The sequence below is a fragment of the Amphiprion ocellaris genome, chromosome 9 (assembly GCF_022539595.1).
Source record: "Amphiprion ocellaris isolate individual 3 ecotype Okinawa chromosome 9, ASM2253959v1, whole genome shotgun sequence".
In the NCBI taxonomy this organism is placed as follows: Eukaryota; Metazoa; Chordata; class Actinopteri; family Pomacentridae; genus Amphiprion; species Amphiprion ocellaris.
In genome coordinates, this window is record NC_072774.1 from 18,596,083 (window position 1) to 18,616,193 (window position 20,111).

At 38.5% G+C, this 20,111-nt stretch overlaps 2 protein-coding genes across 3 annotated transcripts in view; both read right to left on the reverse strand.

Moving 5' to 3' along the window:
• Positions 1–8,360, reverse strand: LOC111572533 (suppressor of tumorigenicity 14 protein homolog). 2 transcript variants are annotated; one of them, XM_035950962.2, is made up of 10 exons: positions 8,227–8,360; positions 7,227–7,715; positions 4,014–4,106; positions 3,451–3,576; positions 3,121–3,286; positions 2,331–2,503; positions 1,704–1,799; positions 1,074–1,216; positions 762–917; positions 1–145 (listed from the first exon to the last, which is right to left on the reverse strand). In XM_035950962.2, the coding sequence occupies exons 2-10, from the start codon at positions 7,696–7,698 to the stop codon at positions 77–79; spliced, it is 1,494 nt and encodes a 497-aa protein (XP_035806855.2). In that variant the 5' UTR covers positions 7,699–7,715; positions 8,227–8,360; the 3' UTR covers positions 1–76. The 2 variants fall into 2 exon arrangements, with proteins under 2 accessions (XP_035806855.2, XP_054869791.1); XM_055013816.1 differs by having other exon boundaries at positions 53–917.
• Positions 8,065–20,111, reverse strand: part of drd2l (dopamine receptor D2 like) — a 27,554-nt gene continuing 15,507 nt past the window's right edge. Inside the window, exons 6-10 of the mRNA XM_023276200.3 lie at positions 18,448–18,584; positions 15,639–15,856; positions 14,943–15,026; positions 14,336–14,693; positions 8,065–13,125 (exon numbers count right to left, since the gene is read on the reverse strand). Coding sequence (XP_023131968.1) covers positions 12,929–13,125; positions 14,336–14,693; positions 14,943–15,026; positions 15,639–15,856; positions 18,448–18,584 — 994 coding nt within the window. The 3' untranslated portion in view covers positions 8,065–12,928. The remainder of the gene's footprint in view (positions 13,126–14,335; positions 14,694–14,942; positions 15,027–15,638; positions 15,857–18,447; positions 18,585–20,111) is intronic.

Below are 20,111 nucleotides of genomic sequence, written 5' to 3' on the forward strand. Positions count from 1 at the left end.
AGTGACTTTGAAGTGCTGCACAATAAACAAGACACACAGACAGATATGGGCCAATCTTTATTGTCAGTTATCTCACTTAAGTGGCAGGCTCTGAGAAAACTTCGGTCATGGCTGTTGTGGTGTCCTCATATTCCCTTGTTGCGCCCTGCAGCGACAATAGACACCAGAAAACACCAGTATCATTATAAAAAATGGCTTGACATTGCTCCATGAATAAACTCCATTGATTAGAGTGCTTTCTGCCAGTAAAAAGTTCTGCAAGGTTTTGTTTTTTTTTAAAAAGCTACAGTAGGGTAGGCTCTGTGGCTATGCAACACATGCTATTCAGCACTCTCACTCATCACACCCTCTGTGCAAAAAAGTGTATTGATTTGTATTCCTAGAATTATTTTACAAAAGTATCCATTTTTCCCCTCACATGAGCATAAATCTAGTATAACACTTTGGTTTATATAACGTCAAGGAGGTTTTAACCTTGAACTTGGGGATTTTTACATTTTTTTTTTGTTCATGTGACAGTCCAAAAAGTTATGAGGTGATCCAGCAACCCTTGTAGTTTAAACATTAACACATTTTGGAGACACATTCCCTGGCTAATATTGTTCCTACAGAATTTGTGAGTGTAGCATACAATATAAACTCGCTCCATTTATGTGAGCTGCAGCAACTACATTACAAACTGTAGTTTGACTACCAGTGATCAAAGATAGGAAAAGACAGACAGGCTTTACATTAATAACACTGAGTGGCTCCAACTGTACCTTTGTTTTCATTTCAACCCAGTGAAGTAGCTCTGTTACTCTGCTGTAGACGCCTGGTTTATTGGGCCGTGCACAACCCACTCCCCAACTCACCACCCCTGCCAGCCTCCAGTCCCCATTCAGTGTCTTACACACCAGGGGTCCACCGCTGTCTCCCTTAAATCAAGACCAAATCAGGCAGCAAACATGATAGGACAAGATGTGTTAATACATAACGATGAGTAACTCAAGTTTGACCTGGTGACTGATTGTAAAGTTAAACAATATTCATCATAAACCTGTGTTAGGTTTATGGAGGAGATTTTATGTCACCTGGCAGGAGTCCACTCCTCCGTCTAAGTTGCCCGCACAAATCATCCGAGGGGTTATGCGGTTGCTGTAGACCTTAAAGCTGGAGCAGGTGGACTGAGCTATTACCGTTATCTGAGCCTCCATTAGCTCACCTGGTGCAGTTCCTGCCAAAAAGAAATGAAAAAATAAAGAGAAAAGAATTAGCAAAGAAAAACTAAGTGACTTAGAATGCTATTAAGTTTGTGTACAAATGCAGACAATAAGTCTAATCATAGCTACTTGTGCATTTGTCATTGCCTCCTAAGGAGCAAATTACAAGGATGAAGTCTTCTTTTTCGCTTTTTGCCATCACCTAAATTTTGAAAGTATATTCCATCCCATGTTCTATTAAATTTTTGTACCAGAACTTTTCATTTGCATGAAGGAAACAGTGTTAAAATATAGCTTTTTAATTTTACCAGTGAGTTTTGTTGCTCATCATATTTCCCTCTTTGGAAGCTACTATTGTCACAGAGTGATAGCAGTTGTGTTATGGTGATGATTATTTTTAATATCTAGAAAGACGTTAGGGTTTGGTAACCACAGAATATAGGCTCAGTTGAGAACACTGGGACTAGTTTAAGCATAGTCCAGTACAAATGACACAGTCACCTCCTTCTGTCGTCACTCCCCAGCCTGTGATCCAACAGGGTGTTCCAGGAGGAAAGGAGTCACTTCGACGGGGTAAACAGACCGGTCGCACCCCATCTACAAAGAGCACTCAGCAATCATACTGACATGTGATCGTGTATCTACAAACATCCATCCGTCCATTATCTATACACCACTTAATCCTCATCCTCAACACACGTTTACTGATAGAAGTAAAACCTTTAAAATATGTCTGGTGGAATTATTTCAAGTTTAAAGCACGTGACACATATATTAATAGCAGATAGTGAAAACAGGGAGCCAAACTAATGTTTATTTGGCATGTGCTGCAGGTATCTGACTACCATGTTTGCATTAACCTTCCTTCAGTCTTCCAAGATGGTATAAGCATATCGTTTTATTTAAGACTAACTATATCTATGCATATTATACATAATAAAGTAAACTATATTAAGAACTAGCTGAGTTTGGAACAGTTTATCCCACGTTTAGGGATGAAATTTAAAAAAAAAAAAGAAGTCTTGATCAATTTGTGCCTTGAACACAAGAGTTAAATTCCAAAAATAATGATGTAAATGATGTATTTTTGCTCAGACCTGTGGACAGATGGAGGCATCTCTGTCCTACCTGTCAAGTCCATGTCAGTGATGGTGCGCAGAAGCCCCATGTCGTAGTCAGTGCTGCTATTGTTGTAAGAAGGGTGGTAGATGATCTGCAGCACTCTGTATTGTTTCCCTGGAGAGTTGAGGCTGACTGTTCCCACCACCACCAGCCAGTCAGCGGCTTCAAGAATGTTGTTCCTGCAGGAGTGTGGCAGAGAAATATTGTCGTTGGACTTCAGTTTAAGTAACACCTACTAATGGCTGTCTATCTCACTGTAAGCACACATCTTGATGTCTGCATTGATGGTTGTCAAATGAGAACTGCAGTGGAACAATATGACAAGCCAACAAAAGCAAAACTACGGTATTATTTAATTACATTAAAAGAAGTATATTTTTCTTTGTGTGGTCAAATGTGATAGCAGTTCTTAGTCACTTAACAATATAACAAACTAAATTAATTTCTAGTGAACAAAGTTTTTTTTTCCATATCAGTACTACACATAATTTAATGAGCTGATTGCTCACAATCCAAATTAAATATTTCAGAGGATCAAAGACACCCTACAGATGGAGCCCCATCTGTGAAGTTCTGGATACAAAGTGTGCTTCAGCTTCTTTTTCTTTTTTTTTTTTACCTGCTTTAAACTCGAACCTGATTAGGTCACATCATCTACGGTAGGCATTGCCTTGGAAGCCCTCCTTAACAATGGAAATGTTGATGGAAGGTGGCTCCCTGACTATCCTACACTTCATTTCCTGCCTGAGCTGACAACCCCTTCTCCTTACATTCATTTCCTATGTCCACCTCTTACTCAACAAAGCAGTGAGCTGCAGTGATGATCCAGTGGGTGGAGATGATGGCGCCACCACAGGTGTGAGTCTTCCTAAAGTGCAAGCTGACTTGCCAGCCCCACTTGTCCTTTGGCGCTAAGGTCCCTCCAACAATACGCCGGCCATCATTGAACAGAACAGGGCAGTCTGGAATTGAGATGATGGATAAGAAAGCAAGCAGAAGAAGGATAATACACTTGTGAAATCACATATTTTAGAATTTATAGACAAGACAGATAAGCAAGACATAAATATTACAGTTCTCATCACTCACACATCAATCTTTTTGTTTTTGTTTTTTTTTTTTTTACCTGCAGTGATGTTTTCTGTTTGGTTCTTAAACAAAACAGGCTGCTGAGTTGGGAAAATGCAGTTCCATTTCTTACCACAGGACGGAGGTGATACATGGAACTCAGAGGGGAACGCCAGGAACTTGACTAATATGATGAGAAGAAAAACAGTGAGAGGATGCAGTCACATCACACAAGTAAAATTTTTTTCATATATTATTAGAACTCCCCATACATGTAGTTTCATCTTAATGATCCAAAGAGTGAAAAGCATTCTTTCACACCTTTTGTTTCATTTTTCCATGAGAGATCATTTCAGTTTAATCAGAATTTAAGAGAAAGCTTCATAGAGGACAGAGGTGTTACTAAAAGCAAGTAAGTGAAATTATATGGTGGGGTTTTTATTTTCAATTTTTATACAAAAAAAAAAGTGTATTTTAAGATAAGAAGCTTTGGACCTTTGTGTGGCTACTGCACACATATATTCTTTCACATATCATCTATGGACATGATATTTAAAAACATGACATTCTCAAATATGGACTGACTGGTGCAGTGTATTAAAAAGATATGAGTGTTTTTACCTAAGAGAGCAGAGATTATGATCACTGTAATGATGACTGGGGTTCCCACAACTGCTAACAGCTCACGAGATATACAGGGTTGAGGGTTTGAATCTGCAAACAAATAAATGGATATTTCAGCGATGGAATGAGCTTCAAGGTAACTTGAATTCATCATCTTTCCTCGCTTTTAAGTCCAGGGTTAGATGCACCAGCTCTTCAGAAATCCAGTAAATGCATTAAGTAAACAAATAAAAGTATGTATACATGTAATTGCTTATAGTACCACTTTTTATAAAATTATTTGAAGGATATGAGTTGGAAAACCACATTTTTTCTTTAAACAAAGCAACAATATTATATAACTATAATGCTTGTTCAGATATCAATCATAAATGCAAAAAAATCTAATTTCTAAATATTTTTCTCATAAAATATGCCTCTGACCGACTCTACTTTTGTAAAGCTCCTATTGCTGCCAATCATAGGGGGAAAAAAAGTATCCTCTTAGGTTGAACAATAAAGGTTTTATGGCTGGTGGTATATTAGAATAGAAAAAAAAAACATGTTCACCTTTTTGACCAAATTTGCACCATGATACAACTGGATTGTATTATTCTATCAAAGCAGGGTCCATATGTACAAAATTTCAGAACTGTAGCTACATTATTTCTGTTACATCAAACATTGCTGCATAGATTGGAGAAAAGAAAATTGTGCAAAAATCACATATTTTACATGTTTTACTTAATAACCCATGTATGCACAGAAAAAAATCCGACAAATATGAGATGGTTAGGCGTGAACTTTTTTCAAAATTTGGTGAATCGAGGCTGACGCACCTTAGCTGAAACAACGACAGCTGAAGATTTTGGAGGAGAAAAAGGGGCAGAATTCAATGCTGCAACTTTTGAATTGAATTGAACTTAACTTAATAACTGGCAAATCCCCCCTGTAGAAAACACTTCTTGCATAGTATATAAATAGATCTGAACACACTATCACCTGGTGCAACCACAGCCACATATAGCTTCAATGTTACAGCTGCATCTACACCAGCAAAACAAAGCATAAAATTCTTAATTTCTTATCAGGTCCATGGAAAGAAATGTTACTAGAAAGCAAACAGAAATGAATGATACAGCACACAAGCACATTTTAAAGCAACCACATAAATTCATAGAACAGAATTTATAACAAACAGCATGGAGAAGGAAGAAATTTGACAGAAAAGCTTGTAAATCACTTCTTAAAACAAGTGACTGAGTTGGTCAATGTGGCATTTATAGCCAGGCTGCCTGATGGGTCTTTTAGGCAGCAGTGTTAAAAGTTTCATTATCAAAACGTTTCGCTCAGGCGACCTGAACGAATAGAGTACAGAACACCTCCATAATTAGAGGTAAAGCACATGCTGCTTGTGACGCCTTGTAGGTAAAAAAAATAAATAAATGTGTAGAGATCAATTTTATGCCTGACTGACAGCCACCTGAGGCAGATGAGCGCTGGTGTAACGCAAAACTCCTCACTTGTATTTGATAAAACCTCTCTGCATTCAGCAGCAGCAGGGGGATCGACTAAATGTTGAGATGAGTAAATAGTGAAATCTGGGAGGTATTGTATTCCTTTTCTTTTCCTTGTCTACCCAATAGAGTGTAGAAAACACTACTTCTTCAACTGAAAACAGGATGAGCTAATAGGCTGGCCTTATCCTCCACTACGTGCCTGAAGCTGAGACAGTGCATCGGCTTAAGCAACTAAAAGACAATAAAGTTTACTTCTTTCCAAATCATGAAGGAGAACACATTAGGGAAGTGTGTCTTTGTTTGAAGATGAGAAGAAGCTAAGAACTGCTTAACATGTTGCATGGAACATAAGTTTACTAAACAACAATGGGTCACTTCTCTTTTTAACAGTTCAACTGAAGGAAGTGGTTGTGTCACCTACTCACAGCTATGCCAAAGGTTAATCTGCCAAAATCATTTGTTATCACAACATAGATCATCCTGTCTATTTGGCCGATATGGTATTGGTAAAAAGCATAATTAAAATGACAAATGAAACACCTGACAGGAATAATGAACACCATCAGTCAGAGAGTAAACCTCTGCAGAATGATGAAATACTCTCACCAGTAGCTCATTTCTGTTATTTACATGTAATTCAATGCAGTGTGCTGAGAGAAATGTCAGTTATGGCAGCACGAGCCTTTTAAATGTATCACTGTGACTGGTATGAGAGGCCACTTTGAGGTCAGATAGCAATAATAAAGATTGCACAGCAATGCTATCCCACATTGAGATGTTCTTGCTGAGGCTGTAAACAGCTGCCTCAGCACTCTGTTGTGGAGAAACTGTGAGAAAAATGCTACTGTATCTGTCTGGACTGATAAGAAACCACTCTGTCCACCGCTTTGGATGGAAAGGAGAGCTGGAGTCAGGAATATATGGATGACTCTGTATGTTTGTGCATCACAGCTGCTTTCCAATCAGAGGCGACAAAAAATATGCATAAAGTTAAAAAAGCTCTAGAAGTGAACTAACAGTGCATGATGGAAACAATCCTACAGGGACAGCAGAGTTGTTTTAGAGGAAAAATGCTGGCAAGACACCACAAAATAAAGCTTGTTTATGGGGCAATGAATGAACAGTCTGTTACAAAATCCAACATCTGGGTCTTCTATACAGGTTGTCTGATTCTGAGTGGGCACTATGCGGCTAAAAGACACACATTTTTACAATTTTGTTTGCACATTTGGTTTGGCGATAGAGCTCACGCATTGCAAGTTTTACTCCTTGGATTAAAAAAAGAAGAAGCAACAAAACAAGATGTAACAGATATTTCAAAAGAGGCAGACTAGCTGTTACATCCTGTTTCTACTCTTGAGCGTGAAGATTCAGCTGATAGACTGTTTTCATTTAAGCGCCCTGATCTTGTGCTCTGATAAATCTCATCTATCAAAATAAATGTGTTTTTCCAAAATGTCAAACTATTCCGATGAGACTGACTACATATCATAGGCCATGCAGTGTATTGATGCTCTTGCTGCAGGCAGAATCAAATAGTTTTTGGACATCCACAAATCTTTGACTGTGTAAAAGCATGCTTTAATCACAGTGTAGCTGATTAAATGCTGGAATGCTTTGGGCCCTGGTTGCTTAAAGTTACACCAGGCCTGACTTTTTGGAACCTTAACACAACTCTACATTGAAGCAACACTTTGATTTATTATGATACCTGGTTCTTGTTCTTGCTCTCTGAGTAACTTCAGACTTATTGATCCTTCCTCCAGTGGGCCTCCATCTGACGGCTTCCTCTGCTGAACGTCTGGAAGATTATCACTACAAGGAAGTGGTGAAGTCAGGATTTTTTGATCTTGTGCCTCTAAGGACACAGAGCAAGAAGATGGAGTTTCAACAGACTGAAGCTCTGATGTTACCTCAGGAAAGCATAGAAAGTCTTGGTCTAAGTGTAGGAGAGTTTTGGGTTCATCGTGGGGCACAAGTGTGAGGATTGAAGAAGGGACCCGAGACGATATGCTCAGCACTTCATGACTGGTTGGAGTTTGAAACGATGTTGATGACCATTGCTCGGGGGACAAATAGTTTAACACATCCACCGGCTGCTGTGCATGAGAAGTGCTGGTGCTGCCTGTGTGGTCATGCAAATCCATACTGGGAAAGTCACTGGAAGCATAAACTGAAATCATGAAGCTTCAGCTGATGCCTGCAAAAGAAACAAAAATGACAAACTTGGAATAATGCATCTGTGAAAAATTTGACATTCTGAGTGCCACTACACTCATTTTTTTAATGTAATATTTGTCTTTAAGGAGCATTTTGCTATTTCACATTACTCAGACATGATTTTTTTTAACACAAATGGAAGATTGGACATTGGAAATGAAACCTGGTTAAATTATGAGATGAAATTAAACTAGCACTCCCAAAAGAAATTAAAAAGAATGACTTGAATACCATCCGAACACTAGCTCGGTCTTACACTAAGTTATAAATACTGCTAAGTTGGAAAGTTACTCATGAGCAAAGGCCACAGACAGCACTCATATAAGAAATGTAAGAGAATTAACTTTTTAATTGCTTTTAAATTACTAATACGTACGCAGGAAAAGACACCTACTATTGAAAGCATTATATCTGACTGACAGGCTTAAATCTCAAAGTCTCATCACACCTTTGCTGACAATTACTTCACACAAATTTTCTGGAACTCTCACCAGAATGTCAGCTGGATAGATTTGCAAGTGTCTTCTTCATTCGTATGCATGGGATTTTTCATCTGCGTGGCTCCTCCACGTATTAAAGCAGCTTGTAGCTCAGCGTAGAAAAGAAATGCATCACCGGTGCGACATCAGTGACAAGACTCCAAAAGCGCCCTGCTTGCTCCGGCGCATCCTTGATTCAAAGATAACTGCTCTTCCTACTGTGAATCCAACCTCTTCAAGCCTGCACAGGTTCCCATCAAACACTTCTTCCCTCTCCAACCTAATCTTCCTGCTCTTGTCAGAACAGTCAAGGCGGCAGCAGTTGGGTCAGTAACGGATACATGCCCTCGGTGTCACTGGGAGTCGATGAAATATGCATGGGGATAATTGTGAGCTTGGGTCAGAGTTTAACAACAGAGGGTAATGTACACCACACCACACCACACAAGTACAGAGGACTATAAGGGCAGCACAGACACAAGGTTGAATTTCACATAGTTGGAAGATATGTACTGTATCTAACAATCAAGCTCCTATTATGAATCTGAAGAGGTGATTATTGTGTATCTGTGGGTGTTGGTGTGTACTCTCAATCTTCTCAGGGGTATTTTGTTCATCCTATCGCATGATGGCATCAGACAGTGCGAGGTGCTGGCAGCGACAACAAACCGGGCGTAGCGTTACTCAGCATCTTCTAGGTTACACTGCTTAGTTAATTTCAGAGATCAAGCATGGAGGAGGAGACATGACGACATCAGCAGAGGTATTGAATGTTAGTATTGCCACAGCATGTCAGTGCAAAACACATTTTACAAAAGAAACTGAAATTAATTCCAAAAAAAGTAAAAAAAAAAACCCAAACTAATGGATTAATCCTGAAAGACTGTTGATGTACAATTTTTCTCTAAAGTAAAACCAGTGATTGTCTGACCAATGAAAATTTAGTCGGTTGAAAGCATATTGACCAACCTGGAAACTATAATTTCATATCATAAAGACAGAAAACATACTGTAATGTGCTCAACAAAATTAGTGAATGAAAATGAAGAGTCAGCAGCCATTCTAATACGTAGCTCTGCAAATGCCAATGTTAGCATGCTAACATGTTTCTCAAAAACAACAATCACACATAGCAACCCTGTCAGATGCCCACCTGTGGATGGAAAAATCTGTAAAATTGACTGTAGATCTATAAATGATAGCTAAATGTATTAGTTATTAACACTTTACTATACAGTCAACAAACAGCAATGATTCACTGTGTCATCGTACCAGCAAAAACCAAAGACAACTTCACCACCAAGATCATCAGCGTGAAAATCTGCCCCAGATGTTTGCATGTCCCAAATGACGCCTGACTAGTGTAAGACCTGAAGTTAGTGTAACAGTAAAGTCAACATGCTAACATTTGGTAATCAGTACTAAACACACACAAAAAAGCTATGCTCTATGGGAATACTATCAGTTTATGAGAAATTAAAATTTTGCATTTGGATAAAAAGTCAGGGGATCGCTTAGGTTTTAATAATTTACCATGTGTGGAACATGAATTCATACACCCAATTTTATGCCACCAGTTTCTGACATTTTCAGTTTTTGGACAATTCGCTAAAACATTGTCATCATCAAACTGATGCTAGATGAAAAGGTACAAGATCACAGAAGTCAGCAGGATCTATCCTCTGGGGAACATGAATACATTCAACGGGGCCTGTCAATCCATTCAGTGGTTGCCAAAATATTTCAGGTTGAAATTAGAATGACTGGCATTCACATAAAAATATGAACATAACAAAAAGAAATATTTCACAAACTGGAAATGTCTGTCATTCGTATTTCCTCTTAAAATGCCTTGTTTCTCTGTAATTTAGTTGTATAAAATGTTTTCTATTCTATTGCAGCTTTGCTTTCACTCTCTAAAAAAAATCTCTGGGGTGCTGTTTTTTAAATTTAGTTTTCTCTTTCAATGCGTTTTTTATAGACTTTGAGGCTGCTTCAGTACATAATGTATATTACAGTTAAATACATTCACGTGCTAAAGTACTGCCTGCTTGTTGTTTGTAACTTGAGTTTGGTGTTGCATCCTCCCCACCTGCTCGCAACATCGACTGAATGAGAGAATAAATAAAGCATGCAGGCTTCATTTGCCCCCATATTGGTGTCAGAGTCTTTGTTTACGCCAATTAAACTGACTGGCAACATACACCAATCTGAGTTTGTCAGATACACATAGCTCTGCCAGTTTTTCTTCCCTCTGCCATTAGTCAGCAGAGAAGGATGTCTTGTTCAGCGTCTCCACTGCAGCCCTCGAGGTACAGCTGCATTTGCAACTTAATATAATCATTTGTTTCATCCTGTGCAGAGACACATCAGTGGGGTTTGCTGACAGGACAGCAGAGTTACTGTCAGAAAAGTGCAAGTCACACAGACTGTGAACTAAACTTTTAAATCTCTTTCCATAACTATCAAACTTTCGGGCATGGGGACTTGAATCTTAAAATGGATGCAGTGATATATGATGGAGTTTTTCTCTGCATTTACTTCTGCTTCTTATATTCATGGAAATTAGTTTACCAGTGACTGCGTTTTGGAAAACAGAAATTCTATTAGGATGACTTAATGGCACAACAGTATAAATAAATGATTATGATGAGTTTTAAAGCAGTAGTTTGACATTCTGGGAGATTGGAGTTACATTTGAAGGTTGTTATTGCAGTCATTATTATGAGTTCATTTCAGGAATGTCTGATAGTGATGATAACTTGCGCCTGATAAAGGAGCTAGAAAGGTGTCAACTTTTAAAGGGGCTGCAAAATTTCCATCACTGGAAGTTACATTAAAGGAAAAAAAAAATAAAATCCAAGACTAACAACACTAGATTTCAATAAGTTCATGCCAGGTAAGCAGCAGAGAGTTCAGATGGATACTTCATGTGAATTAATTCCAACAACTTGTCATTTTTACACTTCAGTTTTGCATGAATTAAACAATAAAACATGTTAATGGGCAGGGGTTAGAGGTAAGCAAATTCTAAGCAATTTCTTTCAACCTTTTAGTAATAACTTTGAGAAATAAGTGATAATTTTCTCTATCTTTTTGCAAAAAAGCAAATATACAGTATTTCCCAAAATGACAAATGAGTTAGAGCTAATCGAAAGTGTACAAGTGATAATGAAACATACTAGCAGATAAAACTAAGGTCGCTAATATGCTGAAACCTGCTCACTACCAGTGTTGAGAGGCTTGATGTGCTTTTAGGTGTGAGCTCTGGGGTAATCAATAATATTTTAAAAAGATCTTTCAAGAGCACAGATGCCAAGGAATCTTGTAAATATTTGATACAACTTGCATAAATCTTTTGGGAGAGGATAGTTAAAATGCACAGACCTACACACACGCACAGCTTCTTGCTATATCAGGATTAAAAACAAAACAAAAAAAAAAAAAAAAAACAGGATAAATACCCACACTGAGATTTTACATCATATTGATATGAAAGCTAGAAAAAGTTCAAATAAAACAAGGCTCATTCACAATTCTCAGGATGCACATGGAGTCCTATCTGAATATTAACTGCTCAAATGTGTGCAATACTTGCAGAATTTTACACACTCACTCTCTGGGCCACTGACAAGGTGTGGAAAATGTACTTAACTGGACTATGAAAAAAGGACTTAAATTGCTTGCATTTTATAATCAGCTGTTCTCTTGTTCATTCACTGTGTTGTCATATGTACTTTACAATTTTGGTAATTCTATCCAACTTATTTTCTTCATTCTTCTACAAACATTGTTCATGCTGAGACTCAGGTCAAATAAAACCTCATTTGGAGCAAATAAAGGGTTTTCAATTCATTAAGACAGTGAGATTTTCAAAATAAAATGAGTGCTGAACAAAAATACTACTATGTTTATAATTTGGTTGTACAATCCAAGTTCTGAACTGGTAAATGATTATTTTTGACATAAAATTGTATATTAATGCACACTTATTTAAAGTTAAAAAAAATTACACATTAAATTGGATTAAAACAGTTTTGAATCTATAATTGTAAACTGGATATAATTTTTGCAAAGGTGTCAAAGAAGTGCAAAAAAGATCAACAGTGGGGCATGAGATTAAAACTAAGTTTAAATCTGGACTTACACATCAAAGTTTCTTTTTCTGCCTTAACTTATTCCAATCCTCTGAGAAAGACATGCGGACAAATAACAAGATGGTTTGTCAAGATCACAAGAAAATACGACAGTGAGTCTGACACAAATCAAGTGTTCCAAACTGGAAAAATTGTCAAGTCACTGGGAGTCTTACATATGTGGAGTCTCTGAGTCAGGGTGCTGCGGTGAGATTCTCTGTCCTCTCATATTCCCTTTTCAAAATATATATACACATCACAGTGCATGTCTGCTTTCCTGTAAATATCTCCAGCTTGCTTGTGTTTCTTGTAGCTGTCTGCGACTTGTCACACACTTTTTTCCCTCTGTATGCCATGTTCTCTGCCATCACACTTACAAGTTACAACTGTCTCATTGTTAATTTTCCTTAAAGTATGCTGCACTTTGACTTATCAGTTGTTCAGTGTATTGTCTCATTCCGCCTACCTGCCAGAGTTCTTATTCTTTACTTTCTCGTCTATTCTCTGCCCTCAAATCTTAAACCAATGTCAGGCTTCTTTTTTGTTTCTTGACAGCTGATGCCTCTTATATGTCTGACCTAGCAGTGCAAGATCTTGATGAAGGCTTTGCGAAATTCAATGTTGAAAGTGGTGTAGATGACAGGGTTGACGGCACTGTTGAGGTATCCCAGCCAGGTAACGGCGCTGTACAGTGAGGGCGAGATGCAGCAGCTCCTGCAGTGGGCCTTCAGCACATGGGTCAAGAAGAAAGGGAGCCAGCAGATGATGAACACACCTTGGAAATAATAAGAGGATGTCGAGTATAGCACATGTGAAAACATATGTGAGTGTTTTTGCACTAAAATATGTGGCACAAATGATGCAGGGATGGAAAAAGTGAAATAACTTGCAAACTTCTGCATTTGAAATTTGCGCTATTTTGTGAAATCAGCAAAGCAATAGATGAATAGACAACTTCATCAGTCCCACAAATATGAAGACAGATGAGGTTGACGGAAAGCGCAATGCAATCAAGTAAGAAGTCATAAATAATGGACGCCATAAAAATTGATGCTGTGGATGCCTCTTACTGAAATTACTAAAACTTGATCCAAATTCGCATATTGCTTTCAGTCACACCAGTTTTGACACAAAAAATATATATTTTTGAAGAAGTAGGTCATTTTAAACACATTTTCACCTTTGTCTTCATTCAGTCAACTGCTGTTGTATTTCTTTCGAGTAATATGAACTGGTTATTTTCTATCACAGCAAAAAAGATGTTTTGACAAGAGCACATGCTTAATATAAAGGGAGCTAAAATGAAGGTTTTAAAGGAAGGTTGTGGAAAGCTTTTTAAAAATCTGATTTTAACACAGATTCTTTATTGTTTGTTTTTTTAATCTCAAATTGTAACATACTCAAACAAGCAAAGAGTGTGACTTGAGTATTACAAAAAGACCAAAAGGACAGTGAGTGAGCAAATTTGATTTCTGTTTAGAGGCTGTGACTTTATCATTACTAGCTTATTTACCTTCTTGCTGATGGTTGAGATTAGAAGATTAATATCAATATGTTGTCTGTCTGTTAAATCTGAGAATACACCTAATTAGAATGTGTTAAATGGTTAATATTAGAGGTACTGGCTGTTGCATTTTGCTACCTTTGAAAAGAGACAAGTCTGTGTCTTCAATTTTTTGTGATGAGCTAAACTAACAAACATGTGGCATCAGCTTCATATTTAGTGGAAAGTAATGAGAGTGCTATCAACCTTTTCATCTAGAAATTCTGGCAGACAGCAAATCAGCACATTTCTCAAACTATTCCTCTAATGTCTCCATTTTTTCTTATCAAATCTATGTATTTTAGTATGCAGAAATATTCACTGCACTTGTTTGTGTACAAAAAAACTTTGTGCACACCAGCATGTAGTGAGTCAGGGTGGAAGTGTTATGTGGTGCAAAGATGAACACCTCCGTAATTAGTCTGTACTTTACTCTGCTCACCGAGCACAATCGCGAGCATCTGCGTCGCCTTTCGCTCCTTCTGCTGCGACAGCCTCCCTCGCACCCTCTCCTTGGTGATGCACCATTTCTCCCTGCCTCCGCTGCGTTCCCTCCATCCCTCCCGGCCCCTCATGCCGTCATCGAGGGTCGGAGGACGAGGTGTCAGGGCCGATCGTGTCACAGTTGAGGGAAGAACAGGGGCAGGTCCAACTGAGATGGACAGGGAGATCCGGGGCCGTCTGGAGTGAGAAGATGAGGTCTGGGGCGCAGGGGGAGGAGCCAGGCTCTGCTCGGTCCGTGGAAGGAACTGACCCGGTTCCACCTCAAGGGGGTGAACCAACGCCTCCTTCACCAGGGTCTGACACACAGAGAGGGAGGAAGGAGGTTGTTGAGGGAGGCAAGTGCTAGAGGGCAAACAGAGGTGTGGATGCTTGTAAAGAGGACGAAAGAGGAAGAGTGGTGCACTTATGAAGATAAGAAGGAGAAGGATGACCAGATGCTGGCAGAGCATTAAGCAGATACAGCAGATTGTACAAAACGCATATAAAAGTTCCAGTAAAGAGAGAGGTCATTCATAACGAGCGCTCACTTTTGTCATCACACTCACCACTTTCTTGCGTTGTGGGGCTGCCGTGGCAGGTCTCAGGATCATTGTGCACAACTTTACATCTTCTGGTTGTGTACATTTATTCTGAGAAGGATGGAAGTGGTGTAAAATGAAATGGAAAGGAAACTGGGTGCTTATATCAAGATTGGCTGATATTTGGTTTTTAGTCCACACACTAAGCATAAACATTTACATAAGGATCACTTAAATTTTGATTAGATTTCTTAAAACACGTCTGCCAAAATGTATGCAATACAGCTTGCTATTTGGTAATGTTACCCAGTGTGTTGCGAATGCCAGTACTTGCCATTCAAAAGTAATACTGATCCTGTTGTTACTGACCACTTAATCAGTGGCCTTGGTTTGTTCACTTTTATATCAACAAGAATTTTTAATTTGCTCATGTCTTTTTGCTTCAGTTACTTGAAATATTGAGTTTGTGATTGATTCTGAGTGGGGAAAAAATATCTTCTGTGGAAATGTGGACACTAAGTATGTTTTAGAGGTAGCCAAGGTTATTAGTGATTTGAATGCAGAGCAAACATTATTTAAAACAGAATTCTGAACAGATAAAGATGCCCTTGGAAGTTGTGAATGTCACCTTAACTTTTTAACACTTGTCAAAATGTTTTCAAAGGAAAATGCTTGGCTTGAGAAACCTCAGAAGACATGTTTTCTGTTGATTATGAACTCTACCTTCCGGTGCCGCTGGCCTTCCCCTGGCTCGGCCTCACCTTGTGAAAACAGACCGTGCCTGCATGGTGGGGCGGTGCGTCTGCCTCGTTTGCGCAGCACCACGCAAATCTGCGCATACACCAGCAAAGTTACGATGAAAGGAACGTAGAAGGAAGCCACGGATGAGTACACCACAAAGGCTGGGTCTGCAAAGCTGCATGTGGTGCCTTTACGGCTCGCTAATGCAGAGAAGAACAAGGAAGAGAGGAAAATGCAACTATTGTTCAGAAGCCTTTGGAGACTGTTACATTTCACTTCAGGTTCATATTTGCAGCTGTCTGCTTTTTATGGCCCCAAATTTAGTTTTATTTGAAAATATATTACTGGAAGATTTGACATTCTGGATACAGCCATAAGATCTACACCACTGTCATTGTCTGTCTGATAAGCATAAAGTTCAATATCAAGCACAGACTTGTGCTATTGCTTGGTCCTAACAATACCAATTTTTATCTTTATTTATTTATTTATTTATTTATTTTTTTTTTTACAAATCTTTATATATTAAGAGATCTGAGTTAGTGCTAACAAAAAAATGGCTAAAAGCTCACCTAAACAAAAAACATGCAACGTGTTAATAATTTTAAAGGTGTTGGCTGAGAGATGTATTTTTACCTTTACGTTTCTTTAGAAATGTTAGTAAGCAAAACTAGCCTCCTCCTGATGTTAATTTCATATTCCCTGCACATTTATTCATTCATGCTTGATCTTGAAAAGAGTATTCAGTGCATGTCTAAAACACTATTTTCATGTGAATCTCATTAAAGACACACTGGTCAATTGACTGCACTTTTTTGGGAGCCAGCGATGACGCAACTTGATCATTTAAGCACAAAAATTTGCCTGGGAACTGAATGAAAGTCTATATAAAAGCCTTTCAAACACTGTTTTAATTTCTGAGCAACAGATTAGTAAGAAGAGTGAAACATTTTTCAGTTTAAATTATCATTCAGTACCTTGCTGCTTTCAGACACACAGCTGAGGCTGCTGGATGTCAACTCTCACATTACTTTGTGTATTTCCCATTTATTTTCAAGTGGATTCCTTTCAGTTCAGTGCAAATGCATTCAAAGCCTAAGTCCTTCCTCTCCTCACAGCCACCTTCATTAAGGCAGAAGTTATCTGCTGAGCACCTTCACTCCTGCTGCTTTTGTGAGACAACAAACAAATCGAGGATTATGTGTGGCACTTGTTTGCAGGCATCATCTGTCACCGCATCAGTGAGAACCGCATAAGGAAATATAACCGAATGCTTTGCAATAACGTCAGCTCATTAACCGTATGCGGAGGTTTGTTTTCTGTCTCATCACAGATAAATAACCAGATTCAGGCACAGATGGACGGGGGTATTGCAGAGGCCGTCTTGCATAAGAAAGTGTGCATGATAATCCATTAGTGAGATGAATCTTTGATCCTCAAAATTTTTAAAATTACGTCTCAAAGGACACTAACGTATGATGATAAAAAACAATTACGTTAAAAAATTCCATTTACAGGGGTGGACTAAACAAGCCTCGAAGGAGCCAATCTTCAATTTCCAAATCAAAAATATGCTTCCGCACTAGTGGAAAACAGACTGTACAAAGCGCAAGTGACTAAGAAGTAACTCTTCATACTTAATTTCCCACAGTGGCATCCACAGTAGATGTTGGATCTATGACAGGGAAACAGTGAAACAGATGTCCAGCCTTGTGTGGCTGGGTAGCAATTACGAGAAACATAACATGAGGATTAAAGTCTGTGATTATAAATCTGACAACAACGCACTTGTTTTGGGATGAGGTATCCACTAACATACAACAAAAAATACTAAGGATGCTCTGGATTTTCTTGGTACCTGCTGTTCTTATATCTAGGGCTGCTAGTAAATGCTGCGTACACTTTCAAAATATCAATGTCTCTTTTTCGTGTTGCTACAGCCTTAGCTGACTTTTATTTATTTCTTAGTCGTTACTGTTAAATTCTTCCAGGCTGTATAGGATTTTGGCTGGAATGAAGGGAGCTAAGCAGCTGTTTTTTAAAAATTCACTTAGAATTCAAAGCGCATTCATTTTACTTAAGATGTTGAAGCCCTTATCAACTGGGTGTCGTCTTCCTATGAAAATTTCTTCGGACATTCATGAGTAGTTATGATGGAGATGGTACGTGAGTGAAATATTACTGCCCTGCAACATCAAAACTGGTCACAATTACAGTTATTTCAATGCTATGTTGTAATCTTGGGACTGGCTGATGTTGCCAACCTCAGCGATGTGTTTTCATTAATTTTGCAATGATAGCAAAGCCCATGAGTCATCACTGATTTATGACTCCACATAATCATGTTGTAGAGATATGGATTCAACTTAAAGCCTTGTAACGGTAATATTTCACACATAAACCAATTATTTTAATGAAGCCACCATGATCAGTACATGGAATATCCAAGGCAAAGTAAGTGTGCCACTGTTGGCCAGCTAGACAGGGCTGAGTTTTAACAGTATCTTCATGTAACATTGCTCTATAATCTGCAGAACAGTTTTCTGTCAGTCACGTGTCAACTGTGTATGTTACATTTCCTTGAATTAACTGTTTACATCCAGTTTGTAAACAGTGGTTGACATTGCTCTGCTTTCAAGCTTTAAGCTTCAAGTATCACCTATGTGCTATGGATGCATGACTGAATTTCAGTGTGATACTTCGTAGGCTGTTCAGGTCTGGATGGAGCTAACAGCACCTAAGCCTACAAGTGGTAACTAATTTGAGAGGTGGTATTAGATAAAGCTGTTACCAGTATTGTTCAGCCCAAACAGTAAAGGGCAAGAGATGGCGAAGGAGAGGAACCACACCACAGCAATCATCACTGCCACCCTCCTCCTGGAGCTGTATCTGGTGTTGTAGAGCAACGGCATGGCCACCGCTGTGTATCTGCAAAAATGCATACACACAGATACAGAAAACACAAGGATGACACATTAGCATGCCTCTCACACACGGTGCCTGCATTCACACATGTCAGTGCGTACAAGAAGCAAATAAACACAGTGATGCAACTTCAGACTATATCACTCCAAAGTCATGTTCCCACATATTTTAAAGCAAACTAAGCCAGACAAACAAATTCCCAGTTTCCCTTCAAACAGACAAATGCTGTCACTGCTTGTTTCACAGCCACAAGGACACAAAACACACAACTGTCAGCATGTCAAAACTAGTTAGAGTTGTCTGCTGTAAATGCAGGTGCGAACAGTCTTGAGAGAGCTGCTGTAATCCCAACTGCAGGCAGAGGGTCACAGACAAAGATGCCAGAGACTTGATAAAAGAAATGAAAGTCCGTTTTCAGTGCATTCAATACTCAGGACATCTTTGTTGTTTCAGGTGCTGTAATCTACAACACATAGTCTGAAGATGTTTGAGCTGTAGATTCCATTCTTACAAAAAAAGTCCCTTGGTGATAAGTCTGTTGTCAGTCATAAAGTAGTCTGGGAGGAATGATGCACATATTGTGAAGGACAATGAATTGTTATGCAGAACTTATTTTGGTCTGCATTTATAAATACATAATGTGTAAGATAGGGTGTACATAGTTACTTCTAGAGGACAAAGGGACAATATCACTTTAAACTTAATTTAGGCATTAAATACGTTATATTATTGTATTTTTTTTAAAACCTATCAATCAAAGGCAGGCAATTGGCAGTCTGTGCCTCCAACAAAAACATGTCAAAACTTAAATGTTTCCTATAGTTTACACTAGGGTCAGTCCAGGTCAATTCAGTGAGAGATTTTGCTGCAACGTCTCAGATTCTTTTAGGAGTTTCCCTATTTGTTATTTATCTAGGACCCACAACTAAGATCTGTAAAATATTTTGGCAGAATTTTGTCTAGAACCTAACTAAATTTCATGACTGTGGAAGTCATATATCTGGAGATATTAAAGCTTTGAAACTGCCACCCAGTTAAGATGTTTCTTGAGGGTAAAAATACAAATATTGCCAGGTCTGAAAACATATGAAAGTCTCAAAATTCTGCTAAAATATTTCACAGAAATCTCTTGTTAGATAACAGCGTAACGTCTTTTGACCACATGACATTTAATACTGTCAGATTAGAAAGAGATACAGGCTGTTTGAAGTTCTGAAATGGAGTGCAGTAAACTTATGCAATGAATTTCACAGGTAAATAATACAATCAGAGCTGTACCAGAAGCAGTTAAACACACCCTTTTCATGATCTAGCTTTAAAAGCTTAGTCAAACAAGAGTTTCAGAATCTACCTATGAGTGTGTTCACATAAAAAGGACAATGATGACACCAGATAGCCAATTACAAACATGGACAGGTCCAGAGACACACATTTCTCACAAGATGAACAAACTATAGTGCTTGAAGAAACGCTGAAAGCAACAAAGCTGCTACAGCCAAAACCAAGAAAGAACTCTTGCTAAAAAAAACA